The 25,846-nt window shown below is 38.0% G+C and overlaps 2 protein-coding genes across 2 annotated transcripts; both read left to right on the forward strand.

Annotated features, from left to right (window-relative positions):
- The first annotated feature begins 2,348 nt into the window (after positions 1-2,348).
- Positions 2,349-5,297, forward strand: LOC118798820 (complement C1q-like protein 4). Its single transcript, XM_036558386.1, has 4 exons — positions 2,349-2,646; positions 2,745-2,819; positions 4,538-4,669; positions 4,759-5,297. The coding sequence occupies exons 1-4, from the start codon at positions 2,397-2,399 to the stop codon at positions 5,040-5,042; spliced, it is 741 nt and encodes a 246-aa protein (XP_036414279.1). The 5' UTR covers positions 2,349-2,396; the 3' UTR covers positions 5,043-5,297.
- Positions 5,298-17,632: 12,335 nt separating this feature from the next.
- On the forward strand, positions 17,633-19,181 carry LOC118799202 (complement C1q-like protein 4). The gene is made up of 3 exons (XM_036558935.1): positions 17,633-17,937; positions 18,243-18,374; positions 18,471-19,181. Exons 1-3 carry the CDS (start codon positions 17,679-17,681, stop codon positions 18,752-18,754), a joined length of 675 nt encoding a protein of 224 aa, XP_036414828.1. The 5' UTR covers positions 17,633-17,678; the 3' UTR covers positions 18,755-19,181.
- The last annotated feature ends 6,665 nt before the right edge of the window (positions 19,182-25,846 follow it).

Here is a 25,846-nt window from a genome sequence, read left to right on the forward strand (position 1 = left end):
ATGATAACAATCACCTTTTAATAGAAGTTGCTGGTTATGAAGAAACTTTTCTCGATCAAACATAAGCTTCAGAAATAATTGGAGTCCATAACAGAAGCATTATATGCAAATTAAAGCATAACTTAGCGAATATAGCACAGTCAAAGATTGTGGTCACGTTTAAAGGGTGAATAAATTCTAATGGAGAGATCTGACAAAGCTATTAGATGGAAAAGAAGACAGATGCTGCTCTCATGTTCAAATACTTGGTATCGATGTTCTGGACATCCAATATGCAAAGAAATGATAAAGAGTGTGTAATTGGTGAATGAAATAGCCGACAGACGGTCTGAATGAACCCCACTCTACTGTGGCCGTGCAAATATTTAGAGTTTGATTGAGAAGGCAGGCTTGGCAGGTTGATCGCCCATATTGAGGTTTTGGAAGACCCAAAGTCATGAATCTTAGCCTACACAAAGAGTGGGCTGAGTCCGGCATTGATTAACTCTAGTTTACTCTCCCAAAATGAACGACCGGTTCAATAGCAGCTCCTGAGCGCTGTGTGTGGGTGTGTAGGTGTGAGAGAGCATGTGTTTTAGACACAATGAACAGCTAAGCAAAGCAGCTATGCTTTCACCAAATATGTTTACATGCATATTCACTACTTCTTAACTGTAAATGAAGTAACCTCTGAAGAAAACAACCACAAAACAACAACAACAAAATTCCAGAGAATGCACAGTTCTGACTTTGCTGCAATGAACTGCTTCCCCATAGAAATGATGGACTACACAATTTTAGGATCTATGAATTATCCTAAATCTCTAAACCGTTACCTACACATTGAAATGTTTCAAGTTAGAAACATGGTCTGCTGTTTCTCCAGCTCTGGAGTGAGTTTGGAGAATTCTTGGTGGGCCATTAGCATTTTGGACCACTTACTGTAAGCACATTTAAAAATTTGTGACTACAAGCTCAAAAATGAAAAATTCCATCCATGTGTAAATCTGTGGGCTTAGGAATTAAACTAGTGGCCCACCAGCTATTCTCCCGACCTCAAGTGGTGCAGCCGTGGTTTCCTAATCAGACCTGAGATGAAGCTGATGTTAGCTTCTTATTCTCATTTCCTGTTCCACCTTAACTGATGTAGCTGTTACATTCAGAAGGCTGTATCTGAACAAGTGTGTATCTCCTGCACTATTTAAGGTGGAATGGAAGTTTGAATAAGAAGCTAACTTCAGCCTTGAGAGATTAGCATAACTAATTCAGCATAACTGTGTGATTCTGATACAACAGGCAGAGTTTTCTCATTACTGAGTGAATCATGTGAAAATGGACAACAGTGGAAAGAACTGCAAAAACCAAGCTGGCACCAGCATGAAGGAAAAAGGATCTCAGGGAGGATGAGGACATATCCGAGCAGTGAGAAATGCTGATCTTAACTCACTGAGCTAGCTTAGTTTGTAGCATATTGACTGTCATGATCGTGTCACAGTTTTGATAGGAGAAATACAGTTAGAGTTTAAGGTGGGCTGTAAATCTCTGTCTGAAAACATGTCCCACTCTGTTTCTCCATTTTTGTACCAGCTACATTGATTTGAAGCTTTGATTTTAACATTCAGATCAAGATGCAACACTGGAATGAAAGAAAATTAAAGAAATGAAAGAGTCTGTTTGCTGTTAACACTTTGAGACCCTTATTCGTCCCACAAAGAGCAAATTTCACCTCTGCAATCTAACCCAGTAAAACACCACATACACACTAGTGAACACACACACTAGGGGGCGGTGGGCACACTTGCCCAGAGCGGTGGGCAGCCCTATCCGCAGCGCCCGATCTTGATAGTCTGGAATGTAAGTAACATTTTAAATTTTACACTCAAGAAGAGTAATGGTGACCATGTCAGAGCAGGGAACCCTTCTCTCTCCCTTTCTCTCTCTCTCCCCTTCAGCTCTTCACACAGCTTTACTGTCCTGTTTGAGGACTGAGATGGCCATTGCCATTGACACCGTGGTCAGGGATGCTTTCTGTGAGTCCTGCTTGAAGGATGTTCTTATCAGAAGGTCTGTTATGTTTACACACTTGGGACCAAATACACATGTATACGTTGGCAGGCAGGTTCATCACATGATTCTCTTTTTATTGTTCTTATTACCTTAAAATGATCTAATAGAGCTTCAATAGCTTAGATGAACTAACCAAAGTTAACTATAAACAGTGGGATACCTTTTTGGGTTACATTTTGCCATGAAGGATTCCGGAGAATCTTTTCCACTCTTTTGTTTCGTTTTCCTGTCCTTCAAGTGCTGAAACAACCTTATCAGGTTCGATCTATTAATGATTAACGAAGAACCTACTAAATGTATAGACAAAGCTCATTTCTGAAACACAAGCAGAGAGTATTACCAGTTCAACAATGAAGAGCTTGGCTTTGGTGCTGCTGTTGCTGTGCTGTTATTGGTCCAATGGGCAAACTGCCACAATCCTCACCCAACAAGACGACCAGCAAGACCTCCAGTCTGTTCTTAGTGCGCTGGCAGAGCTGAAAGATGAGCTGAGAAACACAAAGACTGAAATGAAAAGCATGGAAACCAGACTGAGTGTTAGTGAGAGTCAAGTGGAGGAGCTGAGGAGAAAGCTTGAGGAGCAGAGCCGGCTCAGTAAAGGTAAGACCAACCGTATATTACACGACATAAATGTGAAGTTTAAGGTAAAAATGTCATCTTTGCTGATGATTTATTCAAAACTCGTGAACGCTCTTTAGGTCAAGCCATGAACTGGAGCAGCACAGAGACCAGACTTCTGACCCAAGTGGAGCAACTGATGACCACAAATGAGAGTAAGTATCTGATTTACTGTATTTGAAATAGTCATATGAAGCATTCAGGGCGAGGCCAAAGGTGAACTAATATGCTGAGTAAACAGGTGAGACAGCGGCCGTGACCTTAAGCTAATCGTGTTCATTTTGCATGAGGAAGTAGCGGCTATTTCGATTCCGACGTTACTGAATGCATTTAGGATGGTGTGTTAAGTATAAATCAGTTGCAACTTTTTCAACGTATTTTGCCCAACACTGACAGCAGGTTAGCCAAATATTTGTTCATAGCATTAATAGCTTTATCTTACACTTTGCTGTCTGTGTGGCTTTCTTCTCATCAAATGCTCATGCAGCCTGAAGGTGCTGTGCTGAATTTATTTGATTCAACACACAACTTATATATATTACTTTTACTTTTTTTTTTCTTTCAAAAATTTTACTTTTATGTTTTATTTATTTTGGGCAATAACTGTGTTCATGTAATGTTTTATTCAGGGGGAGGTTATGTACAGATTCTCTTATGGATATAGTAAATTCATTAATGCATCATTTTTAGTAAAATGTTAGTAACTCATCTATCTATCTATCCTGATATATATATATCTATATATATATATATATATATATATATATATATATATATATATATATATATATACATTATTTGCCTGTTGTTCTTTACATTGGACCAAAAGAAACAACCCAAAATGACTTGGAAAAAATTCTGGTTCCATTGACTTACATTAAAAGTAAACTAAAGTTACCATTTTGGAGATACGAGGTTTTAGTGTTTGTGACTGCAACAAAGTGGCTACACACTTAAAAAAGATGGTTCTTCAAGGGTTCTTCAGTAAACAAAATGGTTCTATATAGAGCCATGAACATTCAAAGAACCCTTTGTGTGATTAAATGGTTCTTTGCATTGTGAAATGGTTCTTCAGATTGATAGAGAATGTGCTGTAGATGGTTCTATGTAGAACCTTTTTGAAAATGGTTCTATACAGCACCGAAATAGGTTCTACTATGGTTACGGTGTCAAGCTTGTACACACATAAGAACCATTCATACTTCTACTGTGTTGCTCTGATTAGGGGCTGTCATTATCGATTATGTTAGTTAAAGGGGAATTCCGCCAATTTTTCAAAATTTCTGCATAATTCAGTGATTGAGATGTAAACCGAGCTGTTCAGAGTTGTTTGGGTGTTTATATGGAATGTTGATAATTGTAAAATAGTGTAAAATTTGAAAAAATAAGTTTTCTCTGGGGACTATTTTGTCTTGGAACACTCTTATATCCCTCCACCACAAACTGATTCAAATAAATAATGAAAAATCTCAGTCATCAGGCAGTGAATTCAGAACTGTCTGTGAGGGAGCTTTTAGAGGTGGACGTCTGGTTCCCATCACCACCAATGTGAACAAGTCTGACTCGGTAAGTTATATAGATCCATACACAAGACATTCTCCATCAGTCTAAAGAACCATTTCACCATGCAAAGAACCCTTTGATCATGCAAAAGGGTTCTTTGAGTGTTCATGGTTCTATATAGAACCATTTTCTTTACTAAAGAACCCTTGAAAAACCATCTTTTTTAAGAGTGCAGTATTTCTACTGCTAAATGAAATGAAATTTTAAGTAGACAAAAATATATTTATAGTATAATTCAGCAGGAGAAAATGCTCCGTTTGGCTAATTATGTTTTTTAATTGCTAAACTGTCTTTACTGAATCTTTTTCAGATGAGAAAGTGGCATTTTCAGCTTATCTTCACAGACCTCTTGGTGCCAGTGTTGGGCCTTTTAACAGTAACACCAAGCTGGTGTTTGACAACATCATCACAAACATCGGCAATGCTTATAACTCAATAACAGGTATTAATCAAAATTGAAGTATTAAACTACATAGTAATTGTAAACAGACAGAAAAGACCTCCTTTTCTCACATCAGCAAACTTTTACAGGAGCTTTTACTGCACCTGTTAGAGGCGTCTACCAGTTCGATCTTCACATCCAAGGAAAAGGAAGTTCTTCAATGTCAACAGCAGTGGAGATGCTCAAGAACGGCAGGTTCATTGTTCTTGCCTTTGGTCATCAGCCTGAGTATCGCGTTAGCACCTCGAATGGAGTCTCACTGTTGTTGGAGGTGGGAGACATAATCACCCTGAGTCTTCCAGCTCAGAGAAATATATACGGCGATAGTTATCGCCTCACCACCTTCAGCGGTCACCTGCTCTTCCCTATGTAACGTCTGCACACCTGGTCTCAAATATCAAATACAAATGAGTGGTAATGCTCTCATATAACACAACGTTGGATTGTTTTTAAGTGATCGTGCTATATAATCATCAGGTACTCTATACATAAAGTGTCACAAGTTAATTGGTAATTATATGTTAATCAGCAATAAAACACATTCTTTACATTAACTTCTCATTAAGCATTAATTACTGATTACACTGCAAAAAATAGTGTCGAGTAAAATTATCTTAAAAATAGTCAAAAAATCTAATATTTCTCCTGTTGAGATTGTTGTAAGATTAATTTAAGATTATTTTCCTTATAATTATACATTTTTCACTTATTTTAAGTAATTTTATTAAGGAAAATTATCTCACTATATTGGCAGGTAATTTTGCTTAATGCTTAAAAAAATTACATAAAACAAGTAATAAATGTCTAGAAATAAGCTAGATAATCTTATAATAAGAGCACAACCATCTCAAAACGGGAAATATTAGATTTATCGACTAGATTTAAGATCATTTCTGTTATGACCCAGTCTAGGCTTAGGCCATAACATAAAAGGAAAGAGAGAGAGAGTCACACGTGCCCTTCTGATTCCCTCGACCACGCATACAACATCCAGCTTCGCATTGATCAAGAGTTATTGAAGTTGAAACATAGGTGAGAAAACTGAACCAAAGGAGGGTAGGGGAAAATAACAAACAGAACAAAGCAAACTAAGTTTTAACAACTAACTAAACCTAACCAACACAAAGAAAAGAAATCCATCAAATTTAACCCAACTCCCTAACTAAAGCCACAACCAGGAGGAAACAGAGAAACAAAAACGTCCTCCCTCCCTAAACTGAGGAAAATCCTGCAGTGTCCAGGCCTCACAGACTTTGATGGAGAATATACAACTTCACAAGGCAACATTCACACCGTATGAGCTGGAGCACATATTAAAGTTTCAACACTATTTGAAACATAGGTTTTACACACCACACTGAAAACCTTAACACCTTGTAAACTACTAGTTACTCTAATGAAGCACAAGCATTTCTCAAGTTGGTGGTCAGGGAACCGGGAAGCAACAGCGTGTAGCTCTCTTGCCTCACACTTCCACCTGGCTGCAATCCAGCCTCTATAGGTTGAGTCACCTGCTGGAGTGGAATCGTCATGACACTGCAATACATAACAAAACAAAGAAAACTGCAAAGAACACATCACGATCCCTAGGGTCGTAACATTTCACTTGGCAAGACACCATTTATTGTAGTGTAATTACTTAGTAATTAAGCACACTGTTAACTGATTTAACACTGAGTTATTTTGTCATTAATTCACAACCTATTTACTCATTAATTGTGTACTAACCTCTGTTTATTACAGTGCTAACAAACTCATGAGTGTGTTCACTCATACAGATAATATGGAAAAAAACAAGTACTTGTGTTAATCATATTAAGTATCTGTTATTTAATCTAGTGATTGCCAATTACCACTTCGTGTCCCCTCAATAAAGGGATTAATCTTGCTACTAATTATATTACAAACTCAGGATTAAGACCTGATTAGTTACTGATCTTATTATCTCACAGCTTGTCCTTCAGATTTTTGTACATCTCATCCAATGACAGTTTGTTTAGGGGTGCAAGACTGGGTTTCCATAGCACCACTCCAAGAAGAACCCCTTACAATTTAAGATAATAAGATAATAGTGTGACAGATGCTGTTCATTCTGTTGCTTATAAGGGCATCTCTCTTTATAAGTCTTTAAATAAGCAGCCTGTGTTTCAGGCCTAACCTGTATGTCCACTTACGTTTCTGCTGTGATTCACAGTGAATAAAAGCTCCTCCTAATCATGAGTTTGTAATATAATTAGGATGTTATTACTGAAGGTCATCGCTTTACTTGGAGGGACACATAAAGCAGTCGTTAATGGTTAAGTAAGAAGTAATTTATGGTGAAATAAATACATGCAGGTGAAGGAAAATATCCAGGAAAGATGAAAGAACAACACTGCACAATGGAAACTGTAACAGAAGATTAATTAACAGATAACTAATGGGATTAACACATGTGCTTGTTAGATTTCATGTTATTTATATGAGTAAACACACCTATACGTTTGTTAGCACTGTAATAAGCAGCAGTTCATACACAGTTGACGAATGAATAAGCTGTGAACTAATGACAAACTATCAGTTAATAGTGTACTCGAATACTAATTACCAAGTACTTACTTTGTAATTTAGTAAAATAATGCTGAACAAGAAATTAATATATGAATAATGAGTATTTAGTTACTTGTTAGCATGTAATTATCAATTAATTTGCATTCTTTAATGTAAAGTGTTACAATTTATTGTCTGATGCTTATTTTCGTCCTTCATAACAACTCATGAGTATCTAAAATGACTAAGACCAATGCGCCAGCAGATGCTCGATAAAGATTATACTTTTTATTTTCTGTAAAGAGTGTAAAATATCTAACAGAATTAAAATGAAAACAAGAGGAAATAAAGGTAAAACTAATCTATGATGATCTATGAACACTTAAATGACTGCAGAGTAAATGTGCATAGTGAGAACTTCTCAAGTTTTAGCTTTGGTTAGTAATAAGCATGTAATTACAGTGCTGTGCAAAAATCAGAGACCACTCTTTCATATATTTAGTGAAAAGAAGTACAAGTTATTCGTTTTTCATTGCCAGAAAAAAAGTAGAAAACACAAATTCAATAGAAAATTCCATAAAATGCTCCAACACTAAGCAATATTAATCTTAATATTAATATTAAATCTATCAGTGTGTAATTTGTCCACGCTTTACTCTTATGCACCTTATAGTTCCTTTAGACCAACCAGTTCCAGCTGCTTCCAAAGACCTCACTGACTTTATGTTCCCCTTCAAAGAGACACTAACATTCACACAAACAACCCAAACTCACCTCAGCTGGTTCACACACTTCTGTGGAGTTAAAAAGGTTAAATTTCTGATATTTCTGAGGAGATTAGCCAGAAAGAGGAAAGTCAAAAGAAAATAAGTGGGGAAAAAAATGGAGTTTCCAGAGAACATGTGGCTCCTAACAACCACCTGGAAGAGCTGGTCGACCCCAAAACTGCCCCCATCAGATAAACAGCACTTAAAGCTTTCATCTCTGAGAGAGAGGAGAAAATCAGGCTGCTTCAGATCTGAAAACATCCACAGGTGTTTCTGTCCATCCTTCCACTGTGAGAAGACGACTCAGCGCTGTGGGTCTGAAAGGATGTGTAGCTGTGAAGAAGAACCTCACTGAGAAAAGAAAAGAAGAGCATTTGCTCTAGAACACTCGGACAGGGAAATCTGAGAGGTTTGATGGGCTGATGAGTCTGAGTTTGTGGTTAGGATTACTTGGATTATAAGAAGCAAAAGACGTTTGAACTCTGGAGGTGTTTACAAGAGACGTGGAGAGATATCCCTGCAGATTTCTACTAAAACTAAAATCAAGAAACTGAATACAATGAAAGCTGTAATAAAGGCAAAGATACACACACTAAGTACTGAGAAAACTGATGTTATAGTAGTTGTTGAGGATTCTGTGTAATTTTTTTGCCTTTTTCCGGACACTAAAAATTAATAAGTTGTATTTAATAACTTGTTCTAATACTTCATAAATGAAAAGCTCCACTCTGACTTTTTTACAGTACTATATGTTAGCACTACATGTTTCAGTACATGAATATTTAAATAAAAAATGGATCCATTTTTTTATTACTGTTTTAGAATGTGTAGTGATTAACTCCACCAGGTGCTGGCACATCTTATGTTTGCCTTAAATGTTTTAAATCTCAAGCTTTTTTCAGGAACATGATTAAGAGAAAATGTTGCCTTTTGCCCTGAGATTCCTGTAAAGAAAGATACACAGATCTCGGGGAACACGGTCGTAAGCCTTCTCCAAATCCACAAAACACATGTAGACTGGGTTGGCAAACTCCCATGCCCCCTCAACAATCCGTGAGAGGGTGAAAAGCTGGTCCAATGTTCCACGGCCGGGACGGAATCCGCATTGTTCCTCCTCAATCCGAGGTTCAACTATCGGTCGAAGTCTCCTCTCCAGCTTGGCATAGACTTCCCAGGGATGCTGAGCAGTGTGATACCCTGATAGTTGGCACACACCCTCCGGTCCCCTTTCTTAAAATTAAGGACAACCACCCCGGTCTGCCAGTCCGAGGGTACTGTTCCCGAGGTCCATGCAATACTTCAGAGGCGTGTCAGCCACGACAGCCCCACAATATCCAGAGCCTTAAGCATCTCCGGACGAATCTCATCCACCCCCGGTGCCACTGAAGAGCTTGCCAACTACCTCGGTGACCTCCACCAGGGAAATGGAGCTTAACACGCCAGAGGCCCTGACTCCCGTGAGGGAGGCATGTCTCCCGGATTAAGGAGTTCCTCAAAGTGCTCTTCCCACCGACCGACAATATCCTCGTTTGAAGTCAGAGTTTCTCCACCCCCACCGAATACAGCTGGGGGCGCAGCAACCCCGACCTTTAAGAGTGTATAGTTAAAATAAATAATAAAAAATCTCAGTCATCAGGCAGTGAATTCATAACCATTCCGTGTAGTAACTTTCTGTGAGGGAGCTTTTAGAGGAGGACGTCTGGTTCCTATCACCACCATGGTTAACAGTTGTGTCTTGGTAAGTTTCTCCAGATTGATGCATTTTAGACCGAACCACTCTGAATGATGTGCTGACATGTTAACCATTTAATGATGCAGACATTCTTCTTTAAGTTCCCTTTAACTACAAAGCCTTTAGAAAGAAACTTTTTCTCCACATAAACATCATTGTGTTAAAGTGTGTGTTGGATCACTACACCTGCTTGCTATCACAGCAATCTCTGATTAATAAATATGAGCTATTTGATTAATCATTTTTATCTAATAGCTTTCCAGCACAATCATTTAATTACAATAGTTTCTCATGCACTGCTCAATGTTTACTTCTGCCACTGATTATGGAAATGTCACAATAGCTGTTCAATCAAATCATTCAGATTAAATACTGCTTCGAGTACACTCTTAAAAAAGCTGCTTCAAAGGTTAGTAAAGACAGTGGTTCTATATAGAACCAGGAACACTCAAAGAACCATTTGCATGCTTAAATGCTTCTTCGCATGGTGCAATCGTTCTTCAGATTGATAGAGAAGGTGTTGTATGTGGATCTATATAGCACCTAAAAAGGGTTGACAACATAACAATAGAAGAATGCTTTTGGTGCAACATAGAACCATTAAAAAAAATAAATAAATAACATTTATGCATGAAAATGGTTAATTGAGTGTTCATGGTTGTATATAGAACCATTTTCTTTACTAAAGAACCCTTTAAGAACCATCTTTTTTAAGAGTATATTGTTGTATACAGTGACCGTCAGTGATATTTTGCCTCTTAAACACTTTTGGCTCAATATACAGTAAAAATGTTCAGGCCAAACATCTAAAACACGTTACTTCATGTGGTAACAAGCAGCTTCACTGAGTAAAACAATGCAAAATAAAATAATACAGAAGAAAAAAACAAAATAGTTCATCAGTTCAGCTCTGACATGCACTTTAATCAACCTCTGCCCTGATCCACTGTTTACTGTGTGCTTTAATTAGAGTTATACAAGGAAAAAGATGAGAGGAAAAAATCAATAAACAGGAATAACTGAATAAAAAGTCAGAATGTTTTGTGTTGCTCGACATTCTTAAAAAAGATGGTTCTTCAAGGGTTCTTTAATAAAGAAAATGGTACTATATAGAACCACGAACATTCAAAGAACCATTTGCATGATTAGAAGTGTCTATGTCATGAAGGGGTTCTTCAGATTGATGAAGAATGTTCCATGGTTCCATATAGAACTTCTTTGAAAAGTGTTATGTAGCACCAAAACGGGTTCCTCTGTTGTTACAAGCTTGACATCGTGGCTATAGAAGAACCCTTTTGGGTGATAATAGAACCATATACAGCACATTCTCCATCAATTTGAAGAACGTTTTTAATCATATACAGGTAATTTTCATTACTAAAGAACCCTTGAAGAACCTTCCTTTCTAAGAGTGTAAATATGGTGAGCACACACTGCAAAAGAGGTTTGTTGTTTAAAATAACTTGAATGAATTCAAATTTTAAGTTATTGTGTTTTGTTATTAGGTGTATTACAGTCGGTCAACTTACTAAGTTCAATAACTATAAAATCTAACAGCTTCAGGCCTCCAGATACAGGATATACAGTCATTTAAACAACTACATCACAGTTAAAGTCTCACGTTGTCTTGGAGGAGTGAAATGTATGTAACTGTGTGCATTTATATATTTAGTATGTTGTTGAGATTGAAGCTTCATTGAAATGACATAATGACTTCTGCAAAATAAAACAAACAGAAAAAACTCCTTTAAAAATGTTTACATTCTGATCTGTAAAGGCTGTAGTAGCTCAGAGAAGCAGTTTCAGTGGGCAAGTTCTCCACCATGTGACCACAAAATGGCAGAAGCTGGACTGCTGCAGTGCTGGGGGCATAGCAGTAGTAATTTTCCAGCAGTTTACGTTAAACTGTCAGAATGAAATTCCATTGTAGGCTTTTAAAACAGTAAACTGAGACTAGGGTGACCTCTGCTGACGATCAGTTGTCATTACACTACTATTTGAACAGTCAGTTCTCCTGTCAATAAAATAACACGAAAGAGGATGTGTTAGCAATCAATCTCAATATATTTACCTAATAATTTTGGAATTTGTTGCTGGGAGAAGGCAGACCCTGATGAAGGAGTAAAAAAAGTTCCATTAATATAAATTAATTTGTGACACTAATTAATCAACATTTACATGTTTTTCCTGCATGTGCAAAATCACATTTACTTTGTTGTATGGTGTCTTCAATGGTGAGGTCAGTGTGAAGGACATCACTCTGAGTCATTATGAAGGCAGAGAGAACCAGATTCAGGCTGAGGATCCCAGAACTGAACCTCCAGCCACAACCTCCACCCAACAAAGCTGCCAGCCAGACATCCACTCTGTACTGAGAGAGATGAGCGCTATGCTGGCAGAGCTGAAAGTTGAGCAGAGACACACGACGACTGCAGTGAACAGCATGGAGAGCAGACTGAGAGCCAGTGAGAGTCAAGTGGAGGAACTGAGGAAGAAGAATGAGGAGCAGAGTTAGAAAAATGAAGGTAAGTCACTGAACAAGTGACTCATTCAGAGATGAAGTGAATATGTATTATGCAGTATAGTGATGTAAGCAGGTGTGAAGGCGAATGTGCTCTTCTGCAAAGACAAATGCAGGTAAACACAACGCAGAGGCCATTACATGCGTAAGATTTCTAATGAGAACTACCACTGAATGATGCCTTCTAGGATTAATCAGATGCTAGATAGCGCTTCTGGGCACATCCAAAATGAATGGGTTCCTATGGTAGTCTTGCACATGGTTTGTAAATTTAAGATCATTTTTATCCTGCAAAAATGTACTTGACTTCTCAACACAGAACAGCATAAAATATTTCAACACTACTCTGTTTTTAATTGCTTTTGAACTCCAGTTTTTAGACTTCAAAGCTGCGTTTTATACAAATTTATATATCTACTCATTCTCAGCCAGTGAGCTTGTCAGACCTACTGCCAAGGACACGCCTTCTGTCTGTTACTTGCAACCAGCATTCTATGGACTGTGAAGAGCACTACAACTTCCATGAGTCTCTGGGGGAACCTATGTCTCCATCTTCATCTCCATCCCCTGAGTTCTAATGTCTCACCTGTTTGTCACTACATGTAATCAGTTAGGTAGTGCATAAGCCCGGGCCTTAGTTTAGTCAATTTCAAAGTATTCCCATCACCTCCTGTTGCATACCAAGCATTCTTTGTATTGCTGTTTACTCGTGCATGACCTTTTTGCCCTTTCCTGACCTGTTTTATGCCTTTTCCCTTTTGCACTGTCGTTGTTGTTTTTGGATTTCCGTGTCTAACCCCGGACTGTGTTTTGGAGCTCTCTTTACGATTCTCCTGTTCTGAATTTCCTGTTTTCCTATAGTTGTGTGAATCCCTCAGCCTCAAGTGAAGCTTTACCTTGGGTTTTTATCTGAGAGCGTCTGATTTGTTCTGAGACCCTGACAGAGCTAAGTGACTCGCCAACCAATCTGCACTCAGTACCAGTGACGCTAACAGGCTAATACATAAAACCTATTTGCTGTAAAATTTACAGTTGCAGTTGTTTTCTTTGACTTTTAAATGGAATACCTCCTTATACTTTTAAAAATGAAAAGTTTTTAAAATAAAGTTCTTAAGCTATATGTATATATATATTAGGGGTGCGGGAAAAAATCGATTCTTAGATGCATTGCGATGCGGGCGTGCACGATTCTGAATCGATTCATTCAACCTCAAAAATCGATTTTCTAAATATTTAATTTACAACGTAATGTTGACGGAACGCAAAGGGCGGAACTTGTAAGTGGGGAAGTGCAGCGCCCGGACAGTCTGTGGCGGCACATAACAAAAACACAGCTGGATGAGCGAGAAATCCGACCGGCTCCCTCTGCATTAAAGCCAGGTTAGGTCAGGAGTCACAGCACAAATGATAAGAAGAGCCATTTTGCTTTTCAACAAAAATCAGACTAGCTTGGGAGCCACAACATTTAATGTTCAGTATGTCTCAGTGTGTGTTAATGTCCTAGTATAGACTAAACAATATAAACGAAAACGCGGACCTGCTCTGCTCTGCTTTGAGCTTCAGCTCAGCTACAGCCGCTTTTCTTCCATCTCCGCCAGAAAACTTTTCCTCAAAAGTTGAATAGTTTCTTGTAAAATGTCTTTCAGGTTTCGGTTGTTTTACGAGGCTGAAGTCGCTTCTCATTCTCCAGCTTCTTGCTGAACTTTCCCGTTCCACCTTAAATTCTGACTGAGGCGCCATTTAAGGTGGAACGGGAAAATTAGAGAGAGAAGCGAGTTCATCTTCGCAACTTTTTAGTGTTTGACAGTCTCTCGTTGCAGATTTAACGTATCAGGAAACCAACTACGTTGCTTATAAATGCGAATAAGTCCGTTTGTCTCCAAATGTTCGTCTGTCTTTCTCTTTTCCTTTTTCAATCTCAGTCGTTGCGAAACAGGGCTTTCTCGCTATGTTGCACACGCCCCCCCTCCCCCCCGCCAACTCCGTGTCTACCACGAGACCAAAACCGAAGTTATAAAATCACTGAAGAAAACGGGTAGGACGGCTGTTACGTAGTGCGTGGTCATCCATTATTTCACCCCAACAGCGCATTTTATCGCAGATGAGTGGCAGCAGCGTCTCCAAACGAGCAGTGAATGAGAGCCTTCCAGTTCACTTACCACATCACTTCCATTTGTTTTATTAATAAAAGATATTGGACATAAATGCATTATGGATCAATACAGATACTTAGCTTTAAAAGTACCAAGTCCTCAGACAGTAAGAAAATAGAAATCATGTATCAAAAAAAAGATGCATCGATAATCGTTTTATAATCGCATCGCAGCCTCTGAATCGTAATCGAATCAAATCGTGAGGTGCCTAGAGATTCCCACCCCTAATATATATATATATATATATATATATATAGACTTAAATAATGTAAATAAGCTGTTGTTGTGGAAGTTACTGGTGCAGCAATGTGTTACATGTGCTGGGTGGTGGGGGCAGTGGTGCAGCATTAATGACTACCATCAGCATGGAATGTGTGGCTGTTGATAACCTACCTGCTGTCATTCATTTGAAGTGCTGTTTCCTGCGTCCTCTTACTCTATGCTGATGCCACACTGGTGTCAGAGGTGGGATCTCCGCTAACCGGAATGGCGACCTCAGCGTTGAAACTGTGGAGAACTGAGCCTGGCTGAGGACTGCAAGGAATAGCAGCACAACAAAGACTGACAATGAGAAGACAGCAGTCAAGGCACTGCAGTGAGGCTTGACATTGCAGCCAGGCTGAAGGACAGTAAAATGTATAAATAGTTATTGTAATGGACGTTAAGAGGTGCAGCAGGGTTGTGCCTTGGGGTAATAATGCAGTGTTAAGTACCTACTATGTGCCGGAAACATGTGGCTGTATGTGACCTGCCTGCTATGTTGGCCATTCAGTTTATATATCCTGGAAACATACACAAATGTATCAGGAGAGTCTACCCCTTAAACACTGGATGTCAAAGGAGTCGTGTTAAGGATGAGAGCTGTTTCTCTGCTGATTTCTCTGTGTGAGTTTTAGGTGCATGCATTATTTTTTGAGATATAATTAACCTGAATAGGGGGACCCCTGTGGCCATGGGGCCCAACGCAGCTGCTATGGCACTTGTGAGGTAGAGCCGACATATGGCAATTGTAATAATAATCACACTATTATTGTAATAATATCAAAGCAAATGTCTACTTCCACGCATAACATCATCAGAGGTAAGATATAAATGCTACATAAAAATTTTTTGTGCCTGTCATGGCAACATGCTTTAGCCAAGGATTCTTGATTGTTTAGGTTTTAAGTTTGCTGAGCTGTTTTTTCTTGTCATCCCAGCTGTCCATTTAGAACTCAGTTAGGTCATCTTCACTGGGCAAGTGGCAAGCGGACATGTGCTTTATAGTGAATGATGTTGCAGTGTTGGTTGGGTTTATGTACAACCCCATTTCCAAAAATGTTGGGACACTGTGCAGAATGTAAACAAAAAAAAGTAATGATATGCAAATCATATAAACCATATTTTTAAAGGAAAATACTACAAAGACAACATATCAAATGTTGAAACTGAAACATTCCAAAGAAGTTGGGACAGGGGCATGTTTACTACTGTGTTTCATCACCTCTACTTTTCACAACACTCTGTAAGTGTTTGGGAATTGAGGAGACCAATTGCTGTAGTTTTGAAAGTGAAACGTTTTCTCATTCTTGCTTAACATAGATTTTTAGCTGCTCATCAGATTGGGGTCGTATTTTTCATTTTATGCCAAATGCCAAATGTTATCAGTGGTGACAGGTCTGGACTGCAGGCAGGCCAGTTTAGCACCCGGACTCTTTCAATATGGAGCCATGCTGCTGTAATACATGCAGAACGTGGTTTGACATCGTCTTGCTGAGATAATCAAGGCCTTCCCTGAAAAAGACGTCGTCTGGATGGCAGCATATATTGCCAAAGCATATATATATCATTCAGCATTAATGGTGCCTTCACAGATGTGCACGTCACCCATGCCATGTGCACTAATGCACCTCTATACTATCATGAATACTGGCTTTAGAACTGTGCACTGATAACAAGCTGAGTGGTCTTTAGCCCGGAGGACAAGAAGAATTTCAAATGTTGATTCGTCGGACCACAGGACACTTTTCCACTTCATCCCAGTCCATTTAAATGAGCTCAGGCCCAGAGAAGGTGGCAGTGTTTCTAGGTCCTGTTTATAAATGGTTTCTTCTTTGTGTTTTATAGTTTTAACTTGCATTTGTGGATGCAGTGATGAACTGTTTTCACAAACAGTGGTTTTCAGAAGTGTTTCTTAGCCCATGCAGTGATTTCCTCTACAGCATCATGTCTGTTTTTAACAGGGCCAAAGATCACAGCCAGCAAATACTGGTTTTCAGTCTTTACTTGTTTCAGAGATTTCTCCAGATTCTCTGAATCTTTTAATGATATTATGTACCGTAGATGATGAAAAGCAAAAGTTGTTTGCTATTTTATGTTGAGAAACGTTATTCTTGAATTGTTGCACTATTTGATGGTGCAGTCTTTCACAGAGTGGTGACCCCCTCCTCATCTTTACTTCTGAAAGACTCCGCCTCTCTGAGATGCTCTTTTTTTACCCAATTATGTTACTGACCTGTTCTCAATTAACCACCAGCGTTTTTTTTTCAGCATTACACAACTTTACCAGTCTTTTGTTGCCCCCGTCCCAAATTTTTTGGAACATGATGTTGATATCAAATTCAAAATAGGCGCATATTATTTCCAAAAACAATAAGATTTCTCATATGTTGTCTTTGTACTATTTTCAATGAAATATAGGGTTTAAATGATTTGCACATCATTGCATTTTGTTTTTATTTACAACTTTTTTGGAAATGGGGTTGTAAATCTTGCATTCGTGATAGTCTGGTTGTTCTTGGTAGACATGCTTAAATAGGTGTAATGATGACTGCTCTGCTGTGGGGTTGTAGCTTGATGTGTTGCCATTATGGGCTTTTGGAAAATGTAACTACCCACCACCACAAGGTAGCCACTTTTTTACAGGGCTTACAGTTATTTCTGCCTGTGCCAATGGGTTAGCATATGAAATAATTTTTTGCTTTTTCATTTTCATACAGGATGACATTTTTTCATGGCTTTCGTACTGTAAACAGGCAAGTTCATTTCATAGTCTTTTAATTGCCGAAACAAGCTTATCAGATATCATCTGGTAATGATTAACGAAGACCATACAAAGTATACAAGGACATTACAAAAATTGAACTCTTCATCCTTGAACTGGCTCTTCTCTCTCTTTGTTTGTCAGAATTTAGATTTCTCTGAACAATTAGTTTGGTCCTCTTTAATCATTAACAGACGATATCTGATAATGATTAACAAAGTCTGCAATAAATGTTCAGAGAAATCTAAATTCTGAAATACAGGAGAGAGAAGAGCCAGTTCAAGGATGAAGAGCTCTGCTTTTGTGCTGCTGTTGCTGTGCTGTTACTTGTCCAATGGGCAAACTCAATTTTTTGTTACAATCCCTAGCCAACAAGATGACCAGCAAGACACCCAGTCTGTTCTTAGTGCGCTGGCAGAGCTGAAAGATGAGCTGAGAAACACAAAGACTGAAATGAAAAGCATGGAAACCAGACTGAGTGTCAGTGAAAGTCAAGTGGAGGAGCTGAAGAAAACACTTGAGGAGCAGAAACAACTAAAAGAAGGTAAAAAAAAAAAAACTGTATTCTGAGTGACAAAAATGAGGTTTAAGGTAAAAATATCATCTTTGCTAATGATTTGTTCAAAAACCTTAAGATTTCTGACTCAAGCAGAGGAACTGATGACCACAAATCAAAGTCAGCATCTCTGTTATATTAACTAAATTTGCTTCTGCGTCTTGTGTCCACCAGTCTGTAGTTTAAATTGACAGACAAATTGAAATAATGAATCATAAGAAGCAATGTACATTGAAATCAATTTAAATTTTGCTTTTTTATTGCTAAACTGTCTTTACTGAATCTACTTACAGGAATGAAAGTGGCATTTTCAGCTTCTTTTCATAGACCTGGAGGGGGCAAAATTGGGCCTTTTGACGTTGAAATTAGGCTGGTGTTTGACAACATCATCACAAATATTGGCAATGCTTATAACCCAGTAACAGGTATTCATTCAAATGCAAACAAACCTTTAAAAATGCGTTTTTAATTATGACCAGAGAGACAACACTTCCTATTTTCACATCACTAAACTTTTACAGGAGCCTTTACTGCACCAGTTAGAGGTGTCTACCAGTTTGATCTTCACATCCACGGAGAAGGAAGTGATTCAACGCCAACAGCAGTAGACTTGCTCAAGAACAGCATGTTCATTATTGTTGCACATGGCCATCAGCCCGATCATCGTGTTAGCACCTCGAATGGAGTCTTACTGTTGTTGGAGGTGGGAGATATAATCACCTTGAAAATGCCATCTAGAAGAAGTGTATACGGCGATGTTTATCGCGTCACCACCTTCAGTGGTCACCTGCTCTTCCTAATGTAAAGGTTGCACACCTGGGCCTGTATTACAGAAACTTCTTAAGTCTGAAATCTGAGCTGCTTGGTCTCCATGGCGACTTCAGTCTGGACTGAATTTAGTTCAGTATCTATTCCAGAATAACAGTTCCTACCTTCATAATCTCATCATGAACTCCAGATAAGAAAACAGCATCACACAAACATCCTAACTAGACTAAACCTCCTAAATCCTGTCCTAACTTTAGGATGAACCCCAACAGGGTCCTCACTTCTGTTTAAGGTCCGTTTCTATGGTTTTTAGGCAGCTGTGTCAGCAGCATAGTTCACTAGCAGCATAATGAGCTCCATTTATTTCTACTGTAAAACGGATTAAACATTGAAAGTGTAATCAGTAACCTGTTATACTGAATGTGATTTGTTGGTGTTGCAATAAAAACCTAGTGGTAACAAAACTTGTCTATGTCTGTTCAGTGTGATTAGAGGGAAATTCAGAAGAGAAAAACAAAAAAGTTAGTATATTTACTATCACATTTACATCATATTTATAGTGAGCTCACCTGGTCTCAAGTCTTCAGCTGCAATAGTAAAGTTAGAGGTGCTGCCCTCTCTCAGTGACTTCTGGAGCTGGTGTATTACAGGTGAGCTGCTGGGCTGAGGCTGAACTTCACTGGGTTATGATCACAAAACACTGTGTCACATTAACTATTAATAATATGTAAACTAGCTGCACTGAATCAATGCTCCTTCTGTATTAGCTTGTGCTTGTTATGAATGACTGCTTACTAGCTAATCGCTAGTTAGCAAGCTAGCTTACTTTCCTGCAACATATGTACTGTTGTCTGCATTTTTTAGCATTCTCTGTCTTTCTGCACTCCTTGTGCTTCTGACATGCTGATTTTGGTTTTAGTTTCATTTTGTTTTGGTTGAAAGCCACTGACAATACATCTGCATACTGGAGAATGAAACCACTTTTGATTTTGAGGTGGGGGGGGCGGATTAGCAATCAGCCAGATGAGCATAATTTATTAGGAAAGTTAGTATATTATTTCGGTAACACTTTTTTTGGAGTGGTTCTTAGTAGATGATTAATAAACTCTTAACAGATCATCAACAACATATCAGTGAAGTAGCAGTAGTGAAGGATCTGAATACACTGAAGTAAACATCTTTTAGATGTTCTGTTTATACATTACTTACATTAAGTAGATGTGTTGTTAATATGTTACTTCCATTATGCAAAACCTGACCTTACCAACCTCATCCAAAACCTAACCCTCACCCTGGCCCTAATCCTAAACCTGACCTTAACCTCAACCCAAAACCTAATCCCAACCCTCACCCTGGCCCTAATCCTAAACCTGACCTTAACCTCAACCCAAAACCTAATCCCAACCCTCACCCTGGCCCTAATCCTAAACCTGACCTTAACCTCAACCCAAAACCTGATCCTAAAATCAATTTATTTGCAAGACTTTTGGAGGCCCCCTATCCAGGCAGGGCACTGGTTAGTTAGGTCCACCATTACCTGTGGTCTGACACCCCAGTCTCTAATATCTTTGCATAAATAATCTATATGATCATCAGGTATACTCTTTAAAAAAATGGTTCTTTAAGGGTTCTTTAGTAAAGAAAATGGTTCTAAATGGAACCATGAACACTCAAAGAAACAGTTGCATGATTAAAAGGTTCTTTGCATAATGAAAGTTCTTCAGATTGATGGAGAATGTGTTGTATAAGGTTATATATATATATATATATATATATATATATATATATATATATATATATATATATATATATATATATATAAGTAGTTCTTTTTTTTTTACAAGCTTGACAAAGTAACCGTAGCAGAACCCTTTTTGGTGTTATATAGAACCATTTTAAAGAGGTTCTATACAGATCCATAAGCAACACATTCTCTATCAGTCTAAAGAATCATTTAACCATGCAAAGAACCGTTTAAGCATGCAAAGCGTCCTTAGTTTTCAAGGTTCTATAGAGAACCATTTACTTTACCAAAGAACCCTTAAAGAACATAGAACTTTTTCTGACTTGCTTGATCCTTGAGTATTAAGATCAATGCAAGCAAATGCCTAATAAAGATTTTTCATTTTTTCCATAAAGAATGTAAAATATAAAAAAACAGAAGTGAAATTAAAACAAGAGAGAAAGACGCATGAAAACTGTCTCTGTTTACCCCACAGAAGATAAGATAAAACAATTGTGTATAATTCCTTTAAAGCAGTGAAGAAACATTAGCTAGCAAGGATGATAGTTCTTTTGGCCATATATCAGCGAATCTCATACGGGAGGCTTGCAAAGTGGCTTGCAGAGGAAGCAGTGGGAATGGCCAGGCTAAAGCAGCTTGAATAGGTGCCATGATGAATTAGCCTATTGTGTGTGTGCAGGTAATCAGCTAGTAACAGCTGGTGATTTAGGATTGTGGCCTAGCTTTGACTTGATGGCCTGTCTAAAGTAATGCTCTGCTCAATTTTCTTTAGGTTAATTTGATGTGTAAAATGTATGCTATTTTCAAACATATGTCTTAAACAAACCAGAACAAACAAAAGAACAAAAAGCCCACTCATATTTCTCACAAGAATCCACCCAAGTAAGGTGTGACTGTCAACTAATATTGTACTTCATCCTACATCATCCATCCCATTGATTTTTTTTTTTCAAAATATTAGTTTTGTTGAATTATCAAGATATTAAAAAAAAAGTCGTTCAGAGTGGTTTGGTGTGAAACGCTCCTTTCTAGATAAACTGACTGAGTCAGAACTGTTCACAGTGGTGGTGATGGGAACCAGACGTCCACCTCTAAAAGCTCTAAGAAAGTTATTACATGAAATGGTTATGAATTCACTGCCTGATGTTTGAGATATTATTTTACAAGGCATTGTTTTTACATTTTATGTTTTGAGATAGAAAATGAAATATTTTGGCCTTAAACTGAAACTTTTTAAAACTGTTCATGGCAGAGTTATGCATGGAGGGTGCATTGAGGCAAAAACAGTTCCCAAAGAAAACTTTTTCAGATTTACCACATTTATCATTATCAACATTACATACAGCGCCTTGCTAAAGTATTCAACCCCCTTAAAAGTCTTCAGTTTCATTTGGATTATAAATGACACTTTTATATTTTGTGCTGTCATATTTTATTTTTAGAGACTGACCTTCTAAATGAATTTTAAATTAATGTTAAAATTATATAGATATTAAATATATATATATAATATATATATTAAAAGTATTAAATCCCTGTTTTCTGGACATAAAATATATTGATCTAATTGGCTTACCCGTGAATCATTAAAAAATTCACCAATTCTGGATAAAAGACCCCCTTAATACAAGTACGATTGATCAGACTGTGAATCTGAACCATCTGAGTGCCCCAGCTGAAATGTGGGACAAGGTTTTGTGCTCAGAGGAGAAAATTCAAAATGCTATGTGAGGCGTAAACCTAATGCTGTCCATTCCTCAACAAACACAATCCTGACAGTGAAGTATGGGGGCGGGAGCATTATGTTGTGGAGATGCTGTTCTTCAGCGGGGACTGGACAGCTTGTTAAACTAAAGGACGGATGGTGCAAAATATGGGGAGATACTGCAAGACAACCAGCTACAGTCTGCTAAAAAAATTAAAGATTGGGAGAAACGTTCAGCAGGACAGTGATCCCAAGCCTAAGGCCAAAGAAACAAAAGAATAGTTGAACAACAAAAAGGTTCTACTGTGGCTAAGTAAATCCAATCAAGAATCTTTGTCACTGTTTGATACTTGTAGATACTTGTAGACAACAATTTTCATCCAACCAATTTTTAGTCCACTTTTCACTTTATGAAAACAAGTGTGCATTCAGTTGAGGCATTAATAACTGTGAAGATGTTAAACCCCGTGAAGAGGATTTTGGGTTTTACGTGTGGCTTACTGGTAAGGTCTGCAAGGGTGAGCCAACCAATAGGATGAGCAAGACTAAAAGTAGAGTGCACGAACAAGCAGTTTATTTACACGATGTGAAAACAGGAAACAAAAACTGTACAAAACGAAAAATAAACGGAAAGTAAAGTATTTACAATATATACTAAGCGTCAGGCTTAGTCATGGTATGGGGAGCAGCCGCGAGGCTGGGTCCCAACTCCCTTTATAACTTCCCCCACACCATTACTTAAGAAACACCACAAGCTGCTAGTGTTTTTCGGTCAAACAGAGTCATGGGGAGAAGAAACCTTCTCTCTTAGGAACCCTCGGGTTTTAAGTCCAAAGCCCGCCTTCGGAGATCCCATTCCCCACCATGAGGTTACAACAGTGTGGTGTACACATGAAACAAATGACAGCGCTGTATACAAACAACCTAGGTTAAACAGTTTGTTACCGGTATATACATTGTCTGGGCCCATTAACTTATAACAACTTAATTATTTTCTTTTTCCTCCCACAGGATATTAGATGAGGAATAGACTCCTCCCCTTTCTCCCCTTTGGTGGATCCTCCCAATAAGGATAAGGTATGTAGGTCTCCCTGCTCTCTGTCCCCCTTTCGCTAATTCTCCTTTCACAGGCAGACACAGGTACGTACATCTATACACTCACATATTTTATAGTGCAAGGGATGGTATTCACTGGTGATGGGGTAGGCCTCGCCTTACCACATCACAATAACTAATAGTTATGTGGTACATTTTGTTACTCAGAGGAACTGAAAGACTTGAAAGCCTCATTCAGAAACCAAGTGGAGGACCTGAAAAAGGAGAATCAAGGTAAGAAATTAATATTTTCCACAGAACTTCAGAAGTCCCTGATTAGCTGAATGAGGTGAGAGAGTTAGCAACTCTGACAGTCTTCTGAGGCAGGAAGGCACCGGTCATGGCTGAGTTGAATATTTGCTTTCATCCTTTTGTAAATAAAGTGTTTATAGTCTTTTTAATATAATTAAACAACAACTATTTTTAAGTTTTTTTCAAAGTACTTAACTTAGCCGTTTGAATGTTTAATAACTACACAGTATACAGAGTTAAAAAGCCTGTCTTTCAATGCAGCTTCAGCTCGTATAAACAAACTTAGCTAAACAGCAGCTGCCTTTCTGAAATATTATGTAAGTTTTTTATGTTCTGCCACAAGTGTCTGTTAGTTTTCTCTAGATGTAGCTAGTCTAAGCTAATGTTTATTTGTTACTTTCCACAAAACGCTGCATTTTGTTAATAAAAAGTGCATCTTGCTTGCCTTTTTAAGTGAGTGAAGAGACAGTTAACATAGCTGAATGCTAACTGCTAGTACTGTGCTGTCAATATCTTTTTAGCTTGGTGACATGCTGTTGCTTTCATAGGGTGTGAGTCACAGGACATTCATCACAATATTGTCTTTTAACGACTGACTCGTCTCTTACAAGACAGCATGAGTAACAAGGCATCGAGGCAGCTGCCTTCAGTTTCAGACACAGTTCAATATAAAATTTATTCTACCCACAAATGTTGCTTTATTTCATTAATAATATAAATGAATCTGTTTATTGAAGAGAGAAAAGTGGCGTTTTCAGCATCTCTCTTAGAAGGTGGAGCTAGGAATACTGGACCATGCAGAACTGAATTTCCTCTGGTCTGCAAACACGTCTTCACCAACATCGGCAACGCCTACAACCCAGCTACAGGTAGACTGTTTGTGTGGCTTTTTATCCAAACAGATATACAGTATATACATATAATATGTGGACATATATGCTGTATTTTTCAATATTCAGTAGGAATTTTCACTGCGCCTCTGAAAGGGGTCTATCAGTTCAGATTCTCCATCTATGGATGGGGCCCCAATCCTGTGACGATAGTCATGCATAAGAATGGACATCACATAGCTGGAACACATGCTGAGCAACCACAGGGCAGTGTGAGTTCCTCTAATGGAGTCTCACTGTTACTGGAAGTTGGAGATGTTGTTTGTCTGAAGCTTGTAGCTAATGCACGGGTATATGATGATGGATATCATCATACCACCTTTAGTGGTCAAATGCAGTTTTCTGTTTGAGAAGTTCATCATCCAGTGGTTGATAGAAAGAAACTGCTGACAACGTAATTTTTTCAATTTTAGGATGTTCTTTTTTTTATGGTGTTTTAAGTATCTTAATCCATGTACAATGTTGTTCTTGTCATTATCGAAAAAAATAAAATCGCAAATAATAAAATGTATCTTTGTTTATGTAAACATTTCTACTCAAACCATATTATCTGTCAAATGAAATGAAGGGTTATTGACCTCCAAGTAATTCATATCACTATGTAATGTGAAGTCAGCTGTAAAACGTGATGTTATGGTGGATTATGTTAACCGAGGACACAAGGCTTAAAAAAATAGCTCATAGAAGTTACTGCACCTCTGTTATCAGAGAGAGATTCCTCTTTCTGATTATCATGTGATCAAAGTTGGCTCGTATTGATGCAGCACTTCAGTTTCACTAATAAACAACCACATCACTGATTCATAAAGTGAGTGTTTTATGACAGCAACACTGAGCTTATTTACAGTGTTTCTTCCCTGAACAGAGAAGCCAAAGTGTTTCCCTTGATACTGATAGGTCTCTAATAATACAGTATCAGTTAAACATTAATGCAGAGCAACTTCCTACAGGCCACAGTGCTGCGTATTTGGTAGTTTTCACTATCAGACCTTATTTAAGTTAGTTGCTGTCCAAAATCAGAGAAAACAGCAAAATGTAAAAGACTTTGGCCTCCAGGACTGGAGCTACACACCTGGTGACTGGTGCATTAATTAATGCAGTGTAGTCTCTGTATGATTAGATAGAAACCTAATGAAATGTAAAATAACTTAAGTTGTGAACTTTGGAGAAAGACTATGCCAGAAGTATCATCTCCCCCTTAACTACAGTGCTGTTCCGAAGTTTGTGAACTCTTTATCATTTAGTGAATCTCTACATAAATGTGAACTTCAATATGTGTAAACCTTCATTTGTGTCGTAACAACAGGTAAAGAGAACTCAATAAAACAAATAATGCAAACAATTAAATTAAATGAAATTAAATTTTAATTCCGAGAACTTCTACAATGATCAGTTTGGTATAGGTGATAATTAGGGTCAGGAGGTTCAATCAATTGGATAACA

Source organism: Colossoma macropomum, unplaced genomic scaffold (genome assembly GCF_904425465.1).
Source record: "Colossoma macropomum unplaced genomic scaffold, Colossoma_macropomum, whole genome shotgun sequence".
NCBI lineage: Eukaryota > Metazoa > Chordata > Actinopteri > Characiformes > Serrasalmidae > Colossoma > Colossoma macropomum.

What these genes read in the sequence shown, in the direction of transcription:
- LOC118798820 (XM_036558386.1), top strand. Translation starts at nt 2,397, where the DNA reads ATGAAGAGCTTGGCTTTGGTGCTGCTGTTGCTGTGCTGTTATTGGTCC. An exon ending in GCAGAGCCGGCTCAGTAAAG is followed by an intron (nt 2,647 to 2,744) that starts GTAAGACCAACC and finishes AACGCTCTTTAG; the next exon opens with GTCAAGCCATGAACTGGAGC. An exon ending in TGCTTATAACTCAATAACAG is followed by an intron (nt 4,670 to 4,758) that starts GTATTAATCAAA and finishes AAACTTTTACAG; the next exon opens with GAGCTTTTACTGCACCTGTT.
- LOC118799202 (XM_036558935.1), top strand. Translation starts at nt 17,679, where the DNA reads ATGAAGAGCTCTGCTTTTGTGCTGCTGTTGCTGTGCTGTTACTTGTCC. An exon ending in GCAGAAACAACTAAAAGAAG is followed by an intron (nt 17,938 to 18,242) that starts GTAAAAAAAAAA and finishes ATCTACTTACAG; the next exon opens with GAATGAAAGTGGCATTTTCA. An exon ending in TGCTTATAACCCAGTAACAG is followed by an intron (nt 18,375 to 18,470) that starts GTATTCATTCAA and finishes AAACTTTTACAG; the next exon opens with GAGCCTTTACTGCACCAGTT.